The 23892-nt window shown below is 35.7% G+C and overlaps 5 protein-coding genes across 5 annotated transcripts; 4 read left to right on the plus strand and 1 right to left on the minus strand.

Annotated features, from left to right (window-relative positions):
- The first annotated feature begins 46 nt into the window (after positions 1 to 46).
- On the plus strand, positions 47 to 4725 carry LOC108192864 (rRNA (cytosine-C(5))-methyltransferase NOP2C). The gene is made up of 9 exons (XM_017359368.2): positions 47 to 369; positions 900 to 1044; positions 1399 to 1489; positions 2073 to 2270; positions 2377 to 2606; positions 2829 to 2960; positions 3826 to 3893; positions 3976 to 4037; positions 4314 to 4725. Exons 1-9 carry the CDS (start codon positions 251 to 253, stop codon positions 4445 to 4447), a joined length of 1179 nt encoding a protein of 392 aa, XP_017214857.1. The 5' UTR covers positions 47 to 250; the 3' UTR covers positions 4448 to 4725.
- Positions 4726 to 5624: 899 nt separating this feature from the next.
- On the plus strand, positions 5625 to 9891 carry LOC108227502 (oligopeptide transporter 7-like). The gene is made up of 6 exons (XM_017402679.2): positions 5625 to 5833; positions 5932 to 6514; positions 7083 to 7652; positions 7969 to 8224; positions 8784 to 8966; positions 9087 to 9891. The coding sequence occupies exons 1-6, from the start codon at positions 5800 to 5802 to the stop codon at positions 9699 to 9701; spliced, it is 2241 nt and encodes a 746-aa protein (XP_017258168.1). The 5' UTR covers positions 5625 to 5799; the 3' UTR covers positions 9702 to 9891.
- A 774-nt stretch (positions 9892 to 10665) lies between these two features.
- LOC108227504 (protein NUCLEAR FUSION DEFECTIVE 4) lies at positions 10666 to 12994 on the plus strand. The gene is made up of 4 exons (XM_064079499.1): positions 10666 to 11056; positions 11166 to 11965; positions 12041 to 12415; positions 12451 to 12994. The coding sequence occupies exons 1-4, from the start codon at positions 10724 to 10726 to the stop codon at positions 12542 to 12544; spliced, it is 1602 nt and encodes a 533-aa protein (XP_063935569.1). The 5' UTR covers positions 10666 to 10723; the 3' UTR covers positions 12545 to 12994.
- A 60-nt stretch (positions 12995 to 13054) lies between these two features.
- On the plus strand, positions 13055 to 16661 carry LOC108227503 (calmodulin-lysine N-methyltransferase). The gene is made up of 7 exons (XM_017402681.2): positions 13055 to 13220; positions 13327 to 13516; positions 13613 to 13692; positions 14197 to 14257; positions 14401 to 14516; positions 14785 to 14917; positions 16112 to 16661. The coding sequence occupies exons 1-7, from the start codon at positions 13127 to 13129 to the stop codon at positions 16389 to 16391; spliced, it is 954 nt and encodes a 317-aa protein (XP_017258170.1). The 5' UTR covers positions 13055 to 13126; the 3' UTR covers positions 16392 to 16661.
- Positions 16662 to 19238: 2577 nt separating this feature from the next.
- On the minus strand, positions 19239 to 20478 carry LOC108224938 (cold shock protein 2). The gene has a single exon (XM_017399703.2). It carries the CDS (start codon positions 20319 to 20321, stop codon positions 19500 to 19502), a length of 822 nt encoding a protein of 273 aa, XP_017255192.1. The 5' UTR covers positions 20322 to 20478; the 3' UTR covers positions 19239 to 19499.
- Between the last annotated feature and the right edge of the window lie 3414 nt (positions 20479 to 23892).

Here is a 23892-nt window from a genome sequence, read left to right on the forward strand (position 1 = left end):
TTCAATATAAATATAAAATAATATTATTTATATATTTAAAATATTGTCATCTCTTTCAAATTGGGTTTTCTAGTACAATTAGGGCAAAAAGAGTGGGTGTACTTAATCAATTCTCTGAATTAAACGAACCCCAATTCGAAAGATTTAAAGTTTCACACTTCTGTGGTGCCATATGATGATATACAGATATAAATATTGTAAGCAGATAAAATAGGGTTTTGTATATTTGGGGTTTTAGAATTAAGGGTAAATGGAAGTAAAAGAAAGCTCGAACGTGGAATTGCCGCAAGCATTCATCGATTTTCTCAAGAAGAATGGATTGGATCCCTCAATTTATACTGCGGCTGACTCCACTCCACGTTATATAAGGTACTGGTTTATGTGATTTTTTTTTTTTAAGTTGAAACAGATTTTGTTTATTGTTTTTTTAGGCAACTCTGTATTGTACCTGTTTTAAATGATATTCAATGTATCCAAAGTTGAGAGGATATTAGGGTAGGAGAGTTCAAATTCGAGGTCTTAATGTTTAGTTTGGTTGGTTGGAACAAAAGAGGAATGGAATCTGAAATTGTTGATTTAAATTAAAGGAGGAAGGAAATGTCTAGGAGGGAAGAAGAAATAAAGAGCGAGAATTTACGAATTTCTTATGATGTGGGATGTGAAGAAAACGAGTAGAAGGGTACTAATTTCAACTTATAGCAGTAGAATGGAGGATTAATCATAATTAAGAATATTATTGTACTGATTTTATTTCATTACTACCTACCCTAAATAAGATGAGAATGAGATAGGGGAGTAGTAAGATCATACATCTTTAACATGATTTGCAAATTGCAAGTGAGCTTTTTATGCTTCTGATGTAATATGAAAGATTGGCAACGTAAGTTATTCTCTCTTAGGTTAAAACCTGGCTGTGAGGCTTATATTGAAGATATTGAAGCTGAGATTAACTGCAAGCTTCAGAAAGTGGAGTGGTTACCGAGTTTCTACTCTCTTCCTCCTCATGTTCAGATTGCTAACTCAAAGGCGTACCAAGAAGGAAAGGTGATCATTTATGTATACTATTAAAGTATGTTTGCTTGAGCTATTCTTGCATAGAGTCCTTGATAACATGTTATGATTTGCTGTAGCTAATAATAGCTACTGTTTATAAAGTGAGGAACCTAAACGGCTAAGCTTTCAATTAATTAGTACTTGTGTGTTCATGCACTTCTCACCCTTTGGTTGCTTATCATTTTCAAAAAAAAATTAAATTATGTTCTTGGTGTCATTTCTGTATTATATCTCGTTTTTGTAGTTTGGTTGATGAACAACGCACACAATATGTTCAAATTTATGCTTTGATCTGAACTTATGCAAAGTAAATGTTTGTTTGCGAAAACTTTTCTTGAAGACCAGCTCTATGGAATTGATGCAGCATCTGGAGCTGCAGTTACAGCTTTGGACATCACTCCTGGTGATCACATCCTTGACCTCTGTGCTGCTCCTGGTATATACATTTCCAAACTTTAATAGACAATCATTATTGAAGCAACATAATATTAAATAATAGATTATGCTTTCACATGGATTTAAGAGTATTAAAAACTTGAACTGTTTTTTTGTCATGACGAGAAAAGAAAAACTGAGCATAAAACTTTAAAATTTACCTAAATCAAAATAAAATCATGTAATGATTATATGATCCTTTTGCTTGGTTGCCCACTTTTGCATTATAAAGGAATATCTTTTGCGCTTTCAGACCTACGTAGTCTGCATCCCTTGATAATAATGATTCACTTTTTCGATTAAAGTAGAGTTCTCTGTATAGATCTGAATCCATCTCTTTTTTTTTTTTAATGATTTATGATTAGACAAATATTGAGAAGTACAGAACTGTATGTAGAATATAATGTATTAGACAGTTCTTGAAACCGAGTCAGTTCAGGCACAGGACTTTATGATAGTAATTACTTTATGTTAGTTGTACTTTTTTTTTCATGACATTAAAATGCTCCTTTTGACTTTATTTTTATTTATGTACAATGGGGAACCCTCCAATTCTATTCCTTAACTCCCATGTCTCTGTTCAGGTGCTAAACTATGCATGATATCAGAACTCCTGGGCAGTTCAGGCACTGTGACTGGTGTTGATGTTGCAAGGCATAGGCTGGCAGCTTGTCGAACTATGTTGCAGAAATATGCACTTGGAGATCGATGTCGTCTATTTGTTGCTGATGGAACAACATTTTCACTCTTACCTGTCCAGGCCCTGTCAAATTCCAAAATTTGTAATATATTTTTAACAGAATTATAAAATATGAATTTCCTGCTTTGTATGTATGCATCTGTGCTGTTTGTTTCTGCGTGTTGAATATTCATTTTTTCTGGTTTCAGACAGTGAATCAGCCTCAGAAGAAAATTTAGATACGTACAAAGAGTGGACATCTAGGAGGCCTTGGAAAGAAAGGAAAAAGGCAAATAAAGCACAGAAAAATGGTAACTCGCAGCTAGTCTTACAGAGTCAAGATCCCGAGCTTATTTTTTATGGGTTGCATTCTGGAGTGGTTGGACTCAGTAAAAGCAAGTTATATGGCAGTGGGCTTTCACATCATGGATATGACAAAGTAAATTGCATGTTATATATCTTTTTCCTTCTCTTCTTTGATACGACTGCCAGATGTGCTTGAAATGTAATTTTTTTGCTTCCGTGATGTTATACTGGACTCTTCTCAATCTAAAGAATCCACTGCCATTAAAAGTAAAAAATAAAGCTATGTAGGACGTGCCCTACTATGTACATTACTATTTGGGTATTTGCAAATGCTAATGAGTGGATTTTGGTTCAGGTCCTAGTTGATGCAGAATGCACCCATGATGGATCAATAAAGCACATTCAAAAATTTGAAAACTGGGGCTGGACCACCCTTCAGCGACGTGTACTAAATGCGGAGAGGATTGACAATTTAAATGTTCTTCAGGTAATGTTCATTTTTGCTTGCAGACATGCTGTTCTTGGGATTTATCTGGTCAAAGAAAGAATCGCCATTCTGTGTGTTCCTTATGTTCTTGAATTTCGGTGATAAGATTCTAGGCAAGTGCCATTAATAGATCTTCCCAAATTTACAGTAAACTTGTGTTTCATACAACTATCCAGAAATTTATAAGAGTAAATTCATTGATCGATGATAGCCGTAAGGAAGTTTAACGTAAAACCATAGCATCATGGTTCTTGTTTTTCTCTCATGTGTTTTCTTTGTCCTTGCTCTCTTCTTTGTTTTTTCTTCCTCTATCCCTTTTTCTCCTCCCTACCTGTCAGCTAGACCTGAGATTAATAACTCGCCTAAGCTAGGCGGACAGATGTGCTAGGGGGTATGCGACATGTGTCTAGGTGCTTAGGTGGGCCCTTTAGAGGGCCTTCAGTTGAGTTTTCCAGGGGACTAATGATTTGTAGGGCTGAGCCCGAAGGGCCATAGGGAATTGACGGCCATCAGTCGACATTGATTGTCTGTCTTGCAAAAACTCTGTAAGGTTTCTGGTCTGTGTCATTATTTTATACATTGCAAAACCCATTTCTCTTTGATTGTAATGTTCTTCAGAAGCTTTATATTGTAAAGCTTGTTGTGTTTTGTGTGCATTGTCTTATTGATATTAAGTCTAGCTGTATCAGCATATGTAAAGGTCCGAGTCCAATGGAGGTTCTCTGCTTGATTCTTTCCCAAATCATGTTTTGAACAAATGAGGCTTATCTGCGGTTTAGTGTCACCCTGTATTTATGATATTTGAGTGGTACTGAATGCCAGCACCAGTCTATTGCTAATTCCTCTTGTTCTTATATCCTTGCAGTTGCTGCTGCTAACGAATGGTTTCAAATTGTTAAAAGTTGGAGGGTATCTCGTTTACAGCACCTGCAGGTCCCATGTTTCTTTCTGAATTGAAATTGTGAACTTCACTGCAAGCTCAAGAAATCTAAATTGATTTTTTTTACTGGTGCAGTTTAACAGTTGCCCAAAATGAAGATGTGGTAGAGCAGTTTCTCTTACAAAATTCCTCTGCTGGTTGGTTTCGTAGTACTTATCTTTGTTATAGTTGTGCTTTAATTCCTTCCATATGAGTCTATGACTCTATGTTGTGTCCCTTAAAAATAAAAATACCTAGCGTCTTAAGCAATATATATGGTTTTGATATTTAGCAAAAAGATATTTACATATCTACAAGATTTTGATTTGTGCTTTTAAAAGCAAATAAGTGGTACAAAGTAAGAATCCAAAAACTTAGTGACTTCTGTATCATACTCTGTTCCATGACTTGTTTATGATCTGTTTTTCTTACAGAGTTGCTGGATATAGAGGCAGCTAAACATTGGCCATGTAAAAGTGGCAAAATACAGAAGACATTGCGGTTTGATCCTTTGACATCCCAAACTAGTGGCCTTTTCGTAGCTAAGTTCACAAAATTGTGCACTTAATTTGAGTTTTAGCCCTTCTCACTATCGATACCTTGATATATACAACGGAAGATGTGGATTAATGATAGTGTCTGCCATGCACCTTTTTGGTTTACGCCAGTCTGGTTTGTTTGGGCAGGCATAGGAATAGACCTCTCAGGCGGAAATTTCATAAAATTTCCTATAGTTTAAAGTATGGGAAATGTCAACCACATAACATGATGTATATTCTTGTATTGCAACAGTTAAAAAGAGAGATACCTTTGAACAAACATTTGAAAGGATTGATCTTTGGCCAATTTTATTTGGTGCACACAAGAACCGTAACAGCATGCAGGGCGTCGGTCCTTTTTGGTACAACGTTACTCCAGAAGGTGGCCCTCGGCAGCACGCGGATTTAGAGATTATTCTAAAACGCAAATGCTTTGTACGTGCGCTCTCTTACATTCAGCTGTTCAAAGACTAAACGCAATTCTCTTTTTTAACTCTTCATGTGGATCTTGTAGGGGAGGTGCTATGTATTGGAGGCAAAAGGGGCCAAATACGAATTAAACTAAAAATCATTATTTATAAACGTAAGAGCAAGTCTAGTTATGTTTTAATAATCGTCTTAAAAATATAATAAAAGATAGTGATATACTAATTTGGCACATCATTTTAATATTGAAACAGAATTAAGTTAGTTTTTTGTTTATATACATTGTTAATAAAAAATAGTGGCATACTAATTTAAGACGACATTGAAATAAATCAAATTTTTATTAATATAAATGATAAATGATTTAGGACAGATGTTCTGGCACTCATTTCTTCCGAATATCTTTAATTTTATGTTAGAACTTATTTTAAAACATTTCTGATCTTCCCCACAATTGAAAACCAGCCACGTGTTCGGCTTAAATGTCATAGCTAAAAACATAAGTAATTAATTAAAAAATTATATTTTTAATTTCAAATTAAATGAACTCGTTTATCTTAGATAATAATATGATTATATATTTTTCCTCTTGTTTATAACAATCTAAATATGAAAATTTAATATTTTAGAAAAATAAAAATAAATGAAATTCAGACAAAAACTCAAATTCTGGTATTTCGCGAATAGTGGAGTAGAATTAATTACTGTACGACACCATTTAAAAAAAAAAGTACGATACCAACTTTTTTTTTGGTAATTAATCAAGACACCAATTTGAATGAGTGTAAGTGGTCTGAAATTACGTCCCAATACAAGATCTGTTTTTAACCAAAGTTCAAAGTCGTCCTCATGTGCTTGCTGTACATATACTCCTGTAAAAGAACATAATAGATTCCTCCTATATTATTGTTGTTGGGTCCTTGAGACCATTCAAATTTTAGTTCCCAGATAAAAGATGCAAGAAGATGAAATTCTTACAGCTCCGCTCAGTAATCATCTCTTCCCTCTTCATTACACTACTCTTAATCATTCATTCATGCTATTAATCCACACTTAATCATCTTATCTAACTAGTTTTATTATGCAGTTGACCAACAGACTAAACTCACCTCTGCTTCCACCTCTGAATCACCACCTTCCATTGACAACTCTCCGATCGAGCAAGTAGCCCTTACAGTTCCGGTAACTGATGACACCACTCTCCCGGAACTCACTTTTCGGACATGGATACTCGGACTCATAGCATGTGTGCTGCTATCATTTCTCAACCAGTTCTTCTGGTATCGGAGAGAGCCGCTCTCCATATCGGCTATCTCGGCTCAGATAGCTGTGGTGCCTCTCGGGCACTTGATGGCCGCCACTTTAACTGATCGAGTGTTCTTCAAAGGCGGGAGGTTTGAGTTCAGTTTGAATCCGGGGCCGTTTAATGTCAAGGAGCATGTGCTGATTACTATTTTTGCCAGCTCTGGTGCGGGGAATCCGTATGCTATTCATATTGTTAGTGCGGTGAAGGTGTTTTATAAGAAGGAGCTGACGTTTTGGGTGTCGTTGATTGTGATTGTCACGACTCAAGTGTTGGGGTTTGGATGGGCGGGGATTTTTAGGAGGTACTTGGTGGAGCCGGCTGCTATGTGGTGGCCGCAAAATCTTGTACAAGTCTCGCTTTTCAGGTATTTTACAAGTTACAAGTATCTCAATGTTTGTGTTAGGGGTCACCTGTTTTGTTCTAAGGAAATGAATTCTAATAAATAAGTCACCTCGAGTCATCTATGAATTAATTCTGAATTTTCTGGATATTACAAGGGATCTCGTTCAAAACTACCAATTGACAAGAGAACAAGTGTATAACTAACTAGCATAAGAATCTACAGAAGTAGTGTAATATCAAAAGAAGGCATAGATTAGACTACTTGAATACGTTGCATAATCACGCTATTTTACTACAGACATTAAGTTAACAGTTTGTGGGTGGTGATGTAATAAATCAGTGTTAGAATCTAAGAAATAAACTTCCAAAGGTTGATTAATGGAACAGCATTTCTTCTGAAAGAAATTAGTGCTAGTTAGAGCTTACTAGGAGAGAGGATATAACTTGGTTATGCATATGAATCCCAGTCTACCTGCCAATACTTGTTCATAAGATTGGTTAAGTTCTATGATTTCTAGCTTACCATCACACTTTATATTATTAGTCTAGTTAAGTTATCGTATCTGTGGTTAATATGATAAAAACGACAGGGCACTACATGAGAAAGAGAGGAGGGTAAAGGCTGGTTTAACTAGGAACCAGTTCTTCCTGGTTGCTTTCATCTGTAGCTTTGCTTACTATGTCTTTCCAGGATATCTTATATCAATGCTTACCTCCATATCCTGGTTGTGTTGGGTCTTTCCCAATTCAGTAATCGCACAACAACTTGGTTCAGGACTTCATGGTCTTGGAATTGGTGCTGTTGGACTTGATTGGTCGAGCATTTCTTCTTATATTGGGAGTCCACTTGCCAGCCCATGGTTTGCTACTGTGAATATTGCTATTGGATTTGTTATGATCACATATGTTCTTACCCCCTTCATCTACTCATTCAATTTTTTCAAAGCTAAGATATTTCCCATATTCTCGGACGATCTGTTCACTATTACTGGCCAACAATACAATATTTCTGGTATTATAGACTCAAACTTCCACATTGACTTGGAGGCATACGAGCAAGAGGGTCGTCTCTATCTAAGCTCCTTCTTTGTTATGACCTATGCTGTAAGCTTTGCCTGCCTCACTGCCACTGTTGTCCATGTTTTGCTCTTCCATGGAAGGTAAATTGCGCTTCCAAGTTAATCTTACATTATCTTTCTGGTGAATCAGATTATACTTTTTCAATACCCTATATCTTCTGGCTTTGCAAGTTTGTGGAGGATATCATGGAAGAAAATTGCTTTTGTGATGTTTTGTTTTAGTAAATTTTGCTCATTTTGATTTGAAAATATTATCTCTATTGGTGATTTATTATTGCTTTTGTTTTAGTAATATATACTATTTCATTATTTGTGTAAGCATACCTACATAATTGGCTATCTTTATTGAGCAACTACCCTGTTATATACTATCTAACTCACATTTACAAGGTCTTAGAGAACTATGGCAGCAGAGCAAGTCCGTTTTCCAAAAGAAACATATGGACGTGCACACAAGGCTTATGAGAAAGTACAAGCAAGTTCCAGAATGGTGGTTCACTTGCATTCTCTTGACAAACATTGCAGCAACCATATTTGTATGTGAATATTACAAAGCCCAACTCCAGTTACCATGGTGGGGTGTCTTGCTAGCATGTGGCATTGCCTTCTTTTTCACCCTACCTATTGGGATCATCACTGCCACGACTAATCAGGTATACCGCCATCACTCTATGTCACATTTTACTTATTGTGCTCTGAAAGTTGTTTATACATATTTAGAGATACTTATGATGCATTTGCTGCAGTAGACTTGTAAACAGTGACGGGCACAGAGATTAAAATTAGGGGGCAAAATAGTTAGTAACAAAATCAATACAATTTTTGTAGTCTGGGATTATTTATTCGGCATGTTTGCTTCCACTACAAAGCTAAAGAATGAAAAATTCGAAGAAAAAAATGCATCTAGAAGTGTTCTGTTAAATGCTAGAAAGAAAAAGAAACAAAAATTCTCAGAAAAAGAAATAATTCCAAAGCAAGGGATTTAACCCTTGTCCTCAAGGACCAAAACCAAGGTTACCACCATCTTAGCTGCAAAAGATATATGTTAATGTTTGCTGTATACAGTATTTACACATAATTGCTTCTTGCCTGACCGAGTGTGTACATTCTAAGTTTTTATGCGAGATCAGTTTTCAACTTTGAACTCTTGATATTATTTAAGTTGTTGATATAAAAATTATTTTTACTCCTAAATCTTTTCTTCATCCACAGACTCCAGGCCTGAATGTGATCACAGAGTATATCATTGGTTACCTGTATCCAGGTTACCCTGTGGCTAATATGTGCTTCAAAGTGTATGGATATATTAGTATGAAACAAGGGCTCCTCTTTTTGCAAGACTTTAAACTTGGACATTACATGAAAATACCACCTAGATCGATGTTTATGGCACAGGTTAGTTTTTTTTTTTTGCTCAATGGCGCGGTTAGTTTTGCTTCACCTTCTTTGGCTTTGTTGATATATTTTCATTCATCAGCAGCAGATTGATCTATACATAACGATCTTATTATTCAGGTAGTTGGTTCTCTATTATCAGCATTAGTGCATTTAGGAACTGCGTGGTGGCTAATGAGCACTGTGCCAAATATATGTGACAGGGCCTTGCTTTCCCCAGCCAGCCCATGGACGTGCCCAGGCGATCATGTGTTCTATGATGCCTCGGTTATCTGGGGACTTATCGGACCTCAAAGAATTTTTGGGAATCTCGGGTATTACTCTGCTATTAACTGGTTCTTTTTAGCAGGAGCAATAGTTCCTCTTCTAGTTTGGCTTGCCCACAAGGCCTTCCCCAGTCAGCACTGGATAAAACTTATCTCAGCACCAGTAATATTAGGTGGTGTTATAAATATGCCCCCGGCTACCGCTGTCAATTACACGAGCTGGATTATCATTGCTTTCCTTTCCGGTTTTATTGCTTTCAGATACTACCGGAACTGGTGGAGTCGCTACAACTATGTACTATCTGGCTCACTAGATGCTGGACTAGCCTTTATGGGAGTTCTGTTGTATCTCTGTATTGATATGGAACATATTAGCCTCAATTGGTGGGGAAACAAACCAGATGGATGCCCTCTGGCTTCTTGCCCAACCGCCAAAGGGATTATTGTCGAAGGATGCCCAGTTTTCTGAGTAAAGCCTCCACATATGTCTTTTAAAAGCACGCCATTGTGTTTGTGTGTTTTTAAAGTTTGTAAATAATACAAATTCTTTCAAAGTATTATGATGTGCTATATTCATTTTCATAAGCAAACAGTAGTGTTGTATTCATAAACAGCTATTGAAGAGTATACCTTTAATGAAATGTGCTACCTTCCAGATACATCTTGATTATTGCTTCAGTTTTTATCTTTATCTTACTAGTTATACAAGTTGTTCTTAAGCAGTTGGTTTTATAAGGGTGTTTTCTCAGTTTAATCATTACTCGATGATAAGTTCCGACTTGCATTGTGCCGCAATGTCTCAAGTTCCAGGGTCTAGTGGCATGGCTTAAGCGGCTTAAGATAATAAATGCTTAATACCATCTACTAATAATACAGCAGTTCCACGCATTATATGCCGCGGAAATAGGTTATTGAGTTAATATCTGCAACTTGACTAAGGCGTTGCAGATTGTTTAATAGTTCATCTTTGACAGTTGTTATTGATTTTGAAGTCTATTTAATCTGTTTGAACTTCAAAGGGACCACTTGTTTTTCAAATCCACAATTCTCCTACCATGGTATTGCAAAACAATGGTACTTAACATATAATTATCTTAAGTTTAATGATCATTGTTATTTTTAGGAGTGCATGGGTCCTGGTCCCTGACAACCAGTTGTAGGGACAGTTTATTTAGCACACACTCTCAGGGGCGTCGGATCTATATTTCAAGGGTCCAGATTAAAACTTTTGTTTTTTAAGTATCCGCTATAATTTTCCGCAGATAGGAACTTTTCCTTTCCGCTGAAGACCCTTGAGATATAGATCTGATGGTAATAGAGCTGTGTGTTAGATAAAGCCTCCCTGACAACCAGATGTCAGGGACCAAAACCCTTAGTGTATTACTAATGTAGGCTATATATAATAAACAAGTTCCATATCAGTTTCAGAACTCATAGTCTTGGTGATCACTGATTACTTTTTGTTATTTCAAAATTTTTGTAGACACTGTAATGGTACTAGAATCTCTCGCTACAGTATCTCCGGCCAAGAAATGGCTAGGATTTGTAACTGCAATCTGGATACAGGCAATTGCTGGCAACAACTATACATTTTCAAACTATTCCGGTGCTCTCAAGTCCCTCATGGTTCTTACTCAGCTGCAACTCAACAATCTCTCTGTTGCTAAAGATGTAGGGAAGGCATTTGGAATTCTTTCTGGTCTGGCTTCTGATCGCTTTCCCACTTCAGTAATACTTATGATTGGAGCAGTAGAAGGGCTTATCGGATATGGTGTCCAATGGCTTGTCGTTAGCCAGCATATCAGTCCACTTCCTTATTGGCAGGTAATTATTATTATTTCTTTATTTTGCATTATATGATATTACTTGCAGATTTAATTGCTAATTTACATCTAATCTTAACAAATGCAAACAACAATTCTTTGTGAAGCAGATGTCTATATTTCTTTGCTTGGGAGGAAATAGCACCACATGGATGAACACAGCAGTTCTAGTGACTTGTATGAGAAACTTCAAGAATAACCAAGGTCCGGTCTCTGGCATCCTCAAAGGCTATTTAGGCCTCAGCACCGCTATATTCACTGATTTATCAACAGCCCTTTTCTCGTCGAGTCCATCCTCTTTCTTGCTATCCCTAGCAATCATCCCAGTCATCATTTGTGTTGCAGCTGCATTGTTTCTTCAAGAAGTGCCGCCCAGCTCAATTGAAAAAAAGCAACAGCCACTTATATTTAAAATCCTTAACATTCTTGCTTTTACAGTAGCCTTTTATCTGTTAGCCTTTGATGTCACAGGCAAACATGGCCCGAATATATCTTCACTATTTGCCATTGGTTTACTTGTTCTGCTGGTTGCACCTCTGATTGTTCCTGCATACTTCTTATTAGCCCAACCAAGCTTTACTTCCGATGTTGAAGGTACCATTAGTGAACCATTGATCATTCAGAACGAAGCAAAGAACGTTAGTATTATGGAGGACATGGCTAAGGTCAAGGAAAAGCCTCTGATTGGGGAGGATCATACTATTTTTGAGGCATTGAAGACATTTGATTTCTGGGTACTATTTTTGTCATTTCTTTGCGGGGTTGGGACAGGAATGTGTGTGATCAACAATTTGGGACAAATGGGAGGAGCACTTGGTTATGCAGACGTATCCATTTTTGTGTCGCTCACAAGCATCTGGGGATTCTTTGGCCGCATTATCTCAGGCATGGCTTCTGAACATTGTATCAGGTAAAATTACTTAAACAAATCATCCTTTCTCAAAAAAATCACAACATTATATGATCTAACGCAACTGATGTACAGGAAATATTCAACTCCGAGGCCATTCTGGAACGCGGCCTCTCAAATCCTAATGGTCACCGGATACATTTGCATGGCTCTTGCATTTCCAGGCTCCCTTTACATGGGATCAATTGTGGTAGGAATCTGCTACGGAGTTCGTTTAGCTGTCACAGTTCCAGTAGCATCTGAATTATTCGGACTAAAACATTTCGGCCTAATGTACAATGTGCTTATCCTTAATCTTCCATTAGGCTCATTTCTGTTTTCCGGGCTGCTAGCTGGTTATGTTTATGATTCAGAGGCCACTGAGTCATCCCAAGGTGGTAATACCTGCAGTGGATCACATTGCTATAGGCTTGTTTTCGTGGTTATGGCCTTTGCTTGCATTGTAGGATTTGTGTTGGACCCCCTTCGATATTTGCTCTAGTTCCGTCACTGGACATGATACTAGCAGTGAGAACAAGAAAGCTCTATTTAAAGATCCACCAGAACATGAAATCTAGTACAGATGCTGCACTAAGTTGAACCTGTAGTAAAACAGTCAATGAGCCTATTCTTCCTCTTCTCTCTTTAGCTTGCATAGCCTTTTTTTTTTGGGCCAAGTTTTTTCCGTATAAAGTTAAGTTGAATATTCTTAAATAAACTAAATTATTCTAACCTCGTTTTGGTTAAAATAAATATTCTTTCGGTTAAATTTTGCATTTTATTGAATCAATTTGAATAGGAACTCGTCAAAAAAGTACATAAATTTCTAAATAACTTAATATAACTAATACTCTTTCCGTCCAACCAATTCTTTACGGTTTCCTTTTTAAGCCGTCCCACTCATTTCTTTACATTATAAAACTTTCCTAAAATAGTTAATGGGTCCCACCACTTCACCCACTTTTCACTCTCTTTTCCACTACATTATACATATTTCTCAACCTCCATGTCCAAATCTAATGTAAAGAATTGGGTGGGATGGAGGGAGCAGTACTAATTTATTTTCACTATACAAGTGTTTTAATAGTCAACCAAAACAAGGAAATACCACTGGATAAAACTAAAGTGGTTTACTACCACATTAACAAATTTTAATGTTTGCCTAACTGAGATAAAAAAGAAATGTCGGAAAAGAAGGGTGGCGCCGCCCCAAAAGCATCGACTCTCCGGTGGACAATTCTTCGCCGTGCTCTTCTTCCTCGTTCACACATCACTGGTTAGCTCACTTCTCACATAATCACACAATAACTCACACACTTGTATGTAATACTTCATTATTATATGATTATGTTATTGTGATTGAATAAAGTATTTCTGGGCAGATAAACACAATTCTGAGATTGGGATTGAGCGTGTTTCTAGGAAGACTAGCCATGGATTCAGTTTAATACCGTCTTGTTTAATCGAAAATCGAAACGATACATCATCATCATCATCATTGATTGACAGTAAAGAAGCTGCTTGTTTTTGCTATACATTGCCTGTACCTAATGCTCCTAAGCTCTTTTTGTTGTAAGTTTTTTCTTTTAATTAGGTACCTTTTTGATGATGGTGTTTTGATTGCGGTTAGATTGATTTATTGATAATGTTTTAACTTGTGTGGTGTAGTCAGAGATTTAGCAGTTTTGATGTTCTTGGTGATTTTGAGATATGCAACAGATATGATATTGACAACACGGGTCTTGTTTGTAAGTTCGTTCCTTTGATATGAAGTGTGTACTTCTGTTGTTGTAGTAGTTTACGGAAGGTTTTGAATTTAGGGAAGAATGTAATTATAAAAGCTTAGGGTGGGGGAAGTCTCATTTTGTGCTGCATTTGTGAACGTGTTAGCTCACGGGGTTTTGAGGAAGGAAAGCAAATGGAAGTAAATAAACTGAGGTGAAATTTCTTTGAGTAACGTGCTCGGTGCTCCTAAGCTTTTTACTATTATAGAGGAAGAGGATGTAGAGAAAGGACATGGATGGAAAATGATCAATAAGAATAATTTAACCAGCAATCCTTAATTTATCCCTTTTTTTTAAATTTAAAGTTATGACAGTTTTTCTTTTATATTCAGAACTTGGGAGCACGAATATGAATGAAAATCTATTTACTGTGCTCTCTCTCTTCATATGCTTTAGTCCCAGTTTAATAGACAGAGGAAGGGTGTATAATATGTACTTAGCTCTTTCACTTTTTACCTACTCCTATAGGTCCCTGGCCATCAGAAGAAGTTCTTGCGTATTATTGTTTGTCACATGCAGAGATGTTCAGGTATATAAGCACTATATCTCACCTTTTACTTGGATGTAATTCTGATGATTCCACTTGTGCCCCCATCTTCTTAAACTGATTCAGAACACCTGTATAAGCCTGCATGTATTTAATGTTAATACACCATTTAATACTCTCTTCAGATCCAAAACAGTCATTGAACTAGGATCAGGATATGGGTTAGCTGGTTTGGTTGTTGCTATGGCGACTGAAGCTTCAGAAGTTGTAATATCAGACGGAAATCCCCAAGTAGTGGATTGTATCCTTTTCACTTTGTCATGTACAGCTTCATTCTGTTACTAAGGAGGTAAACTTATTTTTAATACTGTGTATTTTTTTTTCCCCCCTTCTCATCTTCCAATCAATCTCTAATGTTCAGCATGCTTTCTTTATATAATTGCGACCTTGGAAGTTAATTGTTCTGTCCTAAATGTGGCGGTTACACTCTTTAGTCTATAGTATTCTGGCTCAGAGATCTTTCTATATTTGCTTTCTCTAGATACAGAATGGTCGTTCTTAACATACAGACATTCAGCATAACATTGATGCCAATTCTGGTGCATTTGGCCCTAGCAAGGTAAAGTCTTTAATGCTTCACTGGAACAAGGAAGAAATATCAGACATCTCCAACAAATTCGATATTGTTGTGGCTAGTGACTGGTAAGTTACTCAAACACAATATTTTCTTAATAATTTATATATTTTTAAGTGTTGGGGGATGGTAGGGGAGAATGAACTTTAGACCTTCACCTGGCAGTAGGAGCACCCTTACCACCACTTTGGCCCTACTTCACTCTAACATATTTCTTTCTTCTTTAAATACTGTTACAAGTATACATCAAACATGGGTACATCAAATCAAAATGAATTGGGCTACACTGACAAATCCGTCTAACCTTAAGGATTTTTTAAATGGTTGCAGTTTGAGTTGGGATTTTCCAAAAACCGGTTGGCTTGAGTTGGTCATGATTTGAGCCTAGACCGAACCACACACACGCGTGTGTGTGTGTGTGTATGTGTGTGTATGCAACTCTCTCTGTTATTAACAAGTATCTCCTTCTATAAATGTTCTATTTTAATACTTCCCTTCATTTGCTTTTGGATTCTCTCTATATTGTCCTCCAGAAGACTTTTATTTAAGTCTTGGAGCCCATTGCAAGAAACTCTTCATTTTTAATTTAGCTCCAGAATGATCTCCTTTTATGTAACCCAGTTTTTAAGCTCTAATCTACGTGGTATTCAGCATTAAGACTTGAATGCTTTCCTTTCAAGTAGATTTACCGTCGCTCAAGATTTATTCTTTACCAAATTGTTGGCCTTTTATGGAAACAGGTTTATTAACCACCATGTTGATAGATCATATACACAATATATAAAAAGAAAACTGGCCTCATTTGTTAATTTGAATAGATTAAACAAAGATAATGATCCAAAAGCAAAGTCATTACAATATAACAAGAACTGAAGACATGAGTAGCGAGTACATGTATCTAATATTCTAATACTACTTGCTCGAGTTTATAATTATTACGTCTCGAAGTGATGCTGCTAAAATTGTTATATAATATGCATATCCCTTAGTACCAGTCGGGACAAATCTAGCTTTTTATTGTGTTTGAAAGAGCACTAATATAGTTATTTGCACTCAATGAATTCAGTATACAGATTTTGCCTTAGAATCACTGTTCGTTAATTTAGTCTCCTAAACTGCATAGAGAGAACATAAATAATGAAAAATTAACTTGTATAAACTGCGGCAGTATATTTCAATGCTCAAGCAGGTTTATGGTAATTCATTATATAATGACGGAATGTGATTTATATGTAATATTGGCATCAACTTGTCACGTGCAGCACTTTCTTTACAGAATTTCACAAAGGCCTTGTTCAAACTCTTGTGAACTTGTTGAAAAGCGAGGGTCCCTCTACAGCCATCTTCTTCAGTCCCAAAAGAGGTGACACATTTGATAAATTTGTTGCTGAAGTCAAAGAGATTGGTCTGCATTATAGCATCGATGAGATCTATGACACAGAAATCTGGAGACAACATCAGGATTTTGTAAGAGGAGATGACTCATGGCCCAACTATGACAAGGATCACTGCTATCCGTATTTAATCAAAATTACTCGATGAATCACTTTATATTGTACCAATTCTTCTTTGTACCTGGAAATTGTTTCCTCGAATCAAACATTTATTGCATCCTAAAAGAACACCCCTTGCCTAGTTTCTAGCTCCATAGGACAAATTTGGTTTATGTACTTGCTCTTAACTCATTTATTTGTTGATGACTTGGTGTGTAGAAGCAGTCTCAGATATTGCCCAGGCCCTAGCTGGCTAGCTGATTTGATCTAGTGTTCTGTACATTTAGACGAAGCTATATACCGATTAATGGTTAATTTACTTGCTCATTTTATCAGTTCATACTGGTATTGTGGCATTCTAGGAGTTTTTGCATAAACTGGACTGTCGGAGTACTTGATATTCCTTAAACAAGTTTCAAGTGCATGTAGTTGTGAACAATGAAAAGGAAGAAGTGATGATATAGTTGCTGCTGGTTGTCCAGACAAACGTGCTGATGCCAAAATGAGCCACATGTTCAAGAAAAGTATAAATGGAGCTCATCTCACTCACTCTCCATATACATGCTTGTGACCTGTATGGGGCAATCAGATAGATTTTAGACTTATTAAAGTGTTTTGACCCTTTCGGTTTCAGATAGTATATTATGTTGATGATTTCTAATATTGTCTATTTTCTTGGTTTCAGGTTTTCTGACCCTTTCGGATGTAAGTTCCATTATTTAAACATCTTGCGTCTTTTGGCTAGATAATAAATTTTCTTTGATGAAAATCTTTTTCAGAGAATTTTATATTTGTAGGGTATAATGCACCTCGGGAAGAAAGAAAGGGCAGATCAAGAGGACGCTTGCTTGCATGTTTAGAGTTTGCAACTTTTGCATTGCCAGACTTGCTCAAGTGAAATCCTAACAAAACACCCTTGTACTTGGTCAATAAAACCCTTCACCTATCAGAGTTACAACTCCTTCCGATCATCTCATTTAACGAATGGATATGTAATAAAATACACTTGAACTGTCACACAGAACTGCTAAAGAGTTGATATTTGTTGTCAGCTTAACATTCTATATACTAAAGTTGTGGCAGCATGCTATGTTAAGCCTCCCAGCATAAAAGAGGACGGATATGTCAAGGCCTAGGGCCGCCAGAAAATTTCTTTCATGATAACAAACAACTAATGCCGTAATTAAAATCTAGCATGACAGCTTATAATTTTGGAAAATCTCAGTTTAAAACTTGCTGCATTCTTCATCCATTTCATTTGATCATCTTATTTAAGAGAAACTAGTCACCGTAACATATCAACACACATGCATACAAACAGCCTCAGACAACGAAGTTATCTTCATAACAAAACCTTAGATAAAGAAGTTACCTTCATAGACAAAACTAAATGAAATCTACCAGCCATTGATTGTTAGCAACATCAACTGCTGAAGAATAAGTGAAGAAGTAATATCCAATTCTAATCAACATAGAATGTAGTGAGGTAAAACTCATAACAAGTATGAACAAAAACATTGTATTAACATGAAAACCATTCTTTCCACAAGATATAGAATCCAAGCACCATCAAATTGTTGATAATTAAGTTGCTTCTAAGACTGGTGTTTTTGTACAGGAAAGGTGAACTTAAGAACTCAGGAATGCCTAGGGCATAAATGTAACAGCAAAGCATATCATTAATATATTACAAAAGAAAAGACAATAAGTAACTCACATATAGTTCAAATAAAATATTTGCTTTGCTATCCCATACATAAATAAAGCATACATCCAATTTGCAACCCACAATAAGGAACTCCTTGTGCCACAGACCTAAACAAATTAGTAAGACATACAAAAGATGACAAAAAATTGCACAGGTAACAGGACAGCTAGAATACATAAATATAACATATTTATAGTTACTCCAACAAGAAGATTGCTTCAATGTCATAATAATAAGAGAATTCATGAAACAGTCATGACAGTAGTATGTACCAGTTTTACAACCCAGTGAAACATCTCAAAAGAAAACGGACAAGTCTATATTGCCATCACAGGATATTAGCCATAAAACTCTGGCACAACACAACCCAAAGTCCCAAACATTCCTAGATTATCTGCTTATCTCTATCAGTAAAATGTGATCCCTTAATTACAACCACCAAGGTTTATCCAAACTACACATTTTCCTCATTTAGCAATTGGACCTCTGTTCTCCAGATAAAAAATCCCTATATATACACATATTTGACCTTAATTTAACACAAGTATTTAGTTTAGGCCTTCAAGAGATTGTAGGGAAAAAATTATTCTTCGTGTAACGACTCTTTAACACTTTATGTCGACAACTTTGTCTATTAGGTCTAATTACTCAAACTCGTCAACCATCATCATAATCACTGAATCCTAAATGGCGCCTTTAGCCGAAGCTATGAAGCCATAGGGCTGATAAGTTACTTGTAAATAACCTTTCCACAATTACCTCAATGTCTTATAGATGCAGTAGAGAACTAGAACACAATTACCCAGATCCGTAGAAAAATTAAAAAAGCAATTATCCAATTATAGTTATATATTCAAGGGTTTCCTTCCTCTAAAGTAGGAGCTTTATAATGTAAATATTAAGACTTTGCAACCTTCTTAAATTAAGGACTCATTCTAATTGCTGCCTATGAAGAAGCGAACAATTCTGAGTAAGCTCATGTAGGCAATATACAAGTAAACCCCTATACGAATGAATAGCATATTTTTCTTATTACAACTGAACTCCATCAACAACAAATAGATTTGAAGCATAATCCCAACACAACAACAAGCCAACAGCATTCAAAACATTTACGACTAAAATCTACTAAACAGAAATAAATATAAACATCAAGCACACAAGCAAAACCGATGATGAAAAAACCAATGATGAAAAATAATCCATAACAAAATTCATTCATAATGTCAGTTATTAGTAACTGAACCCGCCAACCAACAAAGAGCCATATCCATACCACGACCAAGATATGTATATAAACATGAATGGATCATCCCCAATAAACCCCAAAAAACTATCCTATCATGATACCCAAGTCAAAAATCTAAAAACGCAACATCATTCATTTCATCAAAAGAACAAACAAAAAGTAAACAGATAACCACCGTTTCAAACGATCGCTAAACACTCTTATTCTCGGACTGTGTTACAGTCCTTAGCATAATGCCCCGGCTCACCACAGTTGTAACAGCTTCCACCTCCCCTTCCAGCTCCTCCACCGTTGCCTCCAAACCTATCATAGCCCCTTCCTCCAGCAGAGCCTCCAAACCTATCATAACCCCTGCCGCCCCCGCCTCCACCAGCACCAACAGGACACTCTCTGGCCAAATGCCCGTGCTCCCCACAAGTATAACAAGCCCCGCCTCCAATCCCTCCACCACCACCAGCCGCATTCCGAGCACTCGTACAATCCCTCGCCATATGCCCTATCCCTCCACAATTATAACAAACACCATTCCCAGCTCCACCACCACGGGCCCCACCATACCCACCTGCACCCCTCTCACCACCGCCACGGGCCCCACCATAACCAGCTCCGCCCCTTCCGCCACCACCGCGTGCCCCACCATCACAATCCCTAGCCATATGCCCAAGCCTCCCACAAGTATAACACTCCCCACCGCCACCGCCTCCGCGGGCCCCACCAAACCCGCCACCACCCCGGGCCCCACCGAAACCACCACCACCGGCGCGGGCCCCACCCGAACCCCTCTGCTGGAGAGGAGATCCGTTCGGCCCCGTGACCTCCACAGCCTTGGTCTTGTTATCATCCAAAAGGACATAAAACTCGACGGACTGGCCGGGGAAAAGAGTGCGATAGCCGTCGGATTTGATGTCGGAGTGATGAACGAAGAGATCGTCGCCGCCGTCATCGGGCTTGATGAAACCGAAGCCTTTCTGATCGTTGAATCGGAGCACAACGCCGGCAGATCTAGGCACCTCCTCCGCCATTGATGATTGAGATTGGTCTAAGCTTGATGATTGATAACAAACAAACCCTAAAAAATATGTGTAGAGGCGCTCTCTGCTCTTCTTTTGTTGTCCCAAACTCCCCTAATATACTCGTTCACTCTACACCCTTCTCAATACTATCGTATATTCGTCTGCTGTACTGCAATGTATTTTTTTCTTATTATTCTTGTGTTATAATATAAAAACGCCCAAAAAAGAAGATTTTTGCTATTAAGTTTGGTATATTCTATTCAGATTTTCTTGGATTTTTGAAATTCAATTATATTAAATTTAATGGATTTTAAATCATTCTAACGTATATCATGACATTCAATTATAATTTCTTATTACTGTTATAAATCTCATAACATTCAATTAATATTATTTATAGTCCATTAAAATCTGATTATATTAAAAAAATTGTAGGATATTGTTTATTCTAGATATTTCTTTATAATCCATCAGATTTTTAAAAAATTATGCTTATATCATTAGGACCCTACACCAGGTCAATGATATTTTATCTTATATCCAGTAGACTCTGCAAAAAAAATTAAATCGCCTATAATATATTAAAAGTCATAATTTATTATTAATTTATTAAAATCATGATAACACATACTCCATTTTCTTGAAAGAAAAAGAAAGAAAATGTTGTATATAAAATTATATACCTTCCACATGCATATGTTTATATGAAAAATAAAATTTTCATCGAACTAATATTTTTAGGACCATTATTCTTCACTATCTTACTCATATTCTTTTAAATTATATCGAATTTTTAAAATTTTTTTGTTCTTATTATTTATTAAACTATCATGAAAAGTATATGTTATTTAATTAATAAATAAATTTATCCAACATAGTCAGCCTCTTTTTAAAGTCTGTTTTAATTTTTGAGTATGAAATAAATAAATTATTTATTAAGCAAGTCATTTTAGCTTTGGATATGAAATGAATAAATTAATAGTTAGGTGTTGGTTTTTACACTCAATATCTTGGAGAGTTGTTTCATGACGATTGTATACATCATTTTTTTTTATCGAATAACCAAAATGTTAATATCATAAGTTTCATCAATAGGAATCCGTAATTATCATTTGTGATGTTATCGAATCAATATTAATTATCGGTTTCGTTATTATCATTTACCCGCTTCCTTTTAGATTTCATCAAGTGGTTGTAAAATTATGAAAATTTATTAGCTCATTAGTTAGTATGATTCAAAAAAATGACCATATCTCCAAATTGGTTTTTCTTAATCTCTATTTTGTTCAATGCACGTTAAGGTGCGTGAGATTCAATTTCATATTTCATATTTAATCAAGAGACCCTCTAGACATTTGGATTCGATATAACTTCTTATATATTTTCCCAATAATCATCACCACGAATAGTCTAATGTTGTTGATATATTTTTATTTGCCCTTCGATAAAAATAAAAAATTGGTATTGAACTCTTTTTTGATTTCTGATAATGCCCTTGCTTGATAAATAGGTCTTATATTCACACACCTTTTATTTTTGCACTCGACTGCTAATCTCAATCAAGCAGGTGATAGAAAACCCGAGCTCAAAGTGACAATGAGCAATTCTAGTTTGATTCACAACCGGTTCAGAAAAAAATATAATTAAAATTCGTATCTGTATAAATTTGATCCAAATTCGAGTAATTTTATACATATTCAAGATTCATATGATCATGTCTTTATTATATATTACTCAATTCTTGATTAACTCGATTACAATGTGAGTGTTCGGTGTATATATTTAGTTATATTATAGAGAAGTCTTGTGTACAGAAATAAAATTTTATATCATTCACTTATAATTTTATATTTTTATATTACAAAAATAATAAATAAGAGATTTATGTATACAAGTTAATGTTCATATAAAAATTAATCTATCACGGTTATGGGAGGATTTCTATACATGTCTTGATATCTTGTGTAAGTTTTTCTTCTTTTTTTAATATCACATTTTCAAATATAAATTTAAATACAAAATTGATTTTTCTTGAAAAGTGGGTCTTATAGTCAAACTCTTTTCAATCTTTATATTCAAGAGACGCTCTCCTCAAATAGGTGATAAAAAAAATCGAATTGCCAAACTTTCTTTTTGTATGAGCATCTAATAAAGATGAACTTATTATACCAAATTTGTCAATGTGAATTCTTGAAAAGTTCAATTTTTTTATCCCAATCTTGCGTCTTTTTCTCTATTTGAATCGAATTTAGATTGTTGAATTTTGTAATTTCAAGAGTTCGATTTTGTTGAAGTTCGGAAGAGAGTAACTACAACAACACTGAAATCAACACACTAATGGTAATAAAATCTAAAATGTGACATTTGAAATGATAATTTATAAAGTTACTGAAATAGAAAGCTTATCGCAGTATTATGATTTGAATAGTTCAAAATCAATAATCTAGAATCATAAATTCATATCCTAAAAATACAAAAACTGTATACAAATTTTTGCTACACTGATTTTTTTATCAAAAGGGTCTAAAATGAATGACATATATTATATGTTATATTTAACTTTTTTAGGTATAAAAAAATGGGACCAGGTCCCTGGCATACGGCTGCCAGGGACTGGTTAACCAACAGCCCATATCCTGGCCGTTAAATCCATATCCAGCGGCTAGGATCATATTGAAACTTTAATATGTCCAGCGCTTTTTTAGCGCTGGACGGGGATTTCCATGTCCAGCGCTAAAAAAGCATCCACAGCAATCGGTTGCTGTGGACCGCTACCCTAAAAAAATATCATCAAGTCTAAATATTTATATTATAAAGTTAAGTCACTACAGAAAAGGGTTGGTTTTACTCAATTTTTATTGAACTTGTTTTACTCAATTTGATTTGGATTCTCGAAAGTATGAAAAGTTTATGGTGGTTATGTTCTTGCATGTGTTGACAAAGATTAAAGCAAATACCAAAATAAATTTTAAACCCAGTGGTTGTACTGAATCTGAAGAGTTATAATCTGTGAATTCAAGACTGAATTCTCAGTTTATATCTTAGAGCTTTACAAATATATAATTCTTACAAACATAGAAGGCAAAACTTAACCGTTAAGAATGCACCGGCTTTATAATACAACACACTACCCGACTTATGGTGAAGTTCTTTAATTTGTATACATCTCGACTTTACTACAAGCATTTTAAAATTTAGTGTAAGACATTTCTTGATTTTATGATATAGTTCTAATAGTTTGCGATATATGACTTTGCAATAAGCAAAAATAAGTTTATGATATGACTTTGTAGTAGAGAAAAACACTTGTCAACAACTTTATATTGAAGTATGTCAAATGTGATTTTGCGGTCAGTTTTGAGTTTGTCTCTAGGTCATTTAAACTCATTGGCATATACTAAATATCTGACTTGTCGACATACTACTTAGAACATTTTATACTCCATTATACTACCTCCGTTTCAAATTAGATGTCCATTTTAAAAAAATCACACAGTTTAAGAAAAGTGAATGTTGACAAATTAATTGCATTAAATGATCAAAATATGTGGAGTGAGATTGATCTAGCAAATATAAATAA

Source organism: Daucus carota, chromosome 6 (genome assembly GCF_001625215.2).
Source record: "Daucus carota subsp. sativus chromosome 6, DH1 v3.0, whole genome shotgun sequence".
Lineage (NCBI taxonomy): Eukaryota > Viridiplantae > Streptophyta > Magnoliopsida > Apiales > Apiaceae > Daucus > Daucus carota.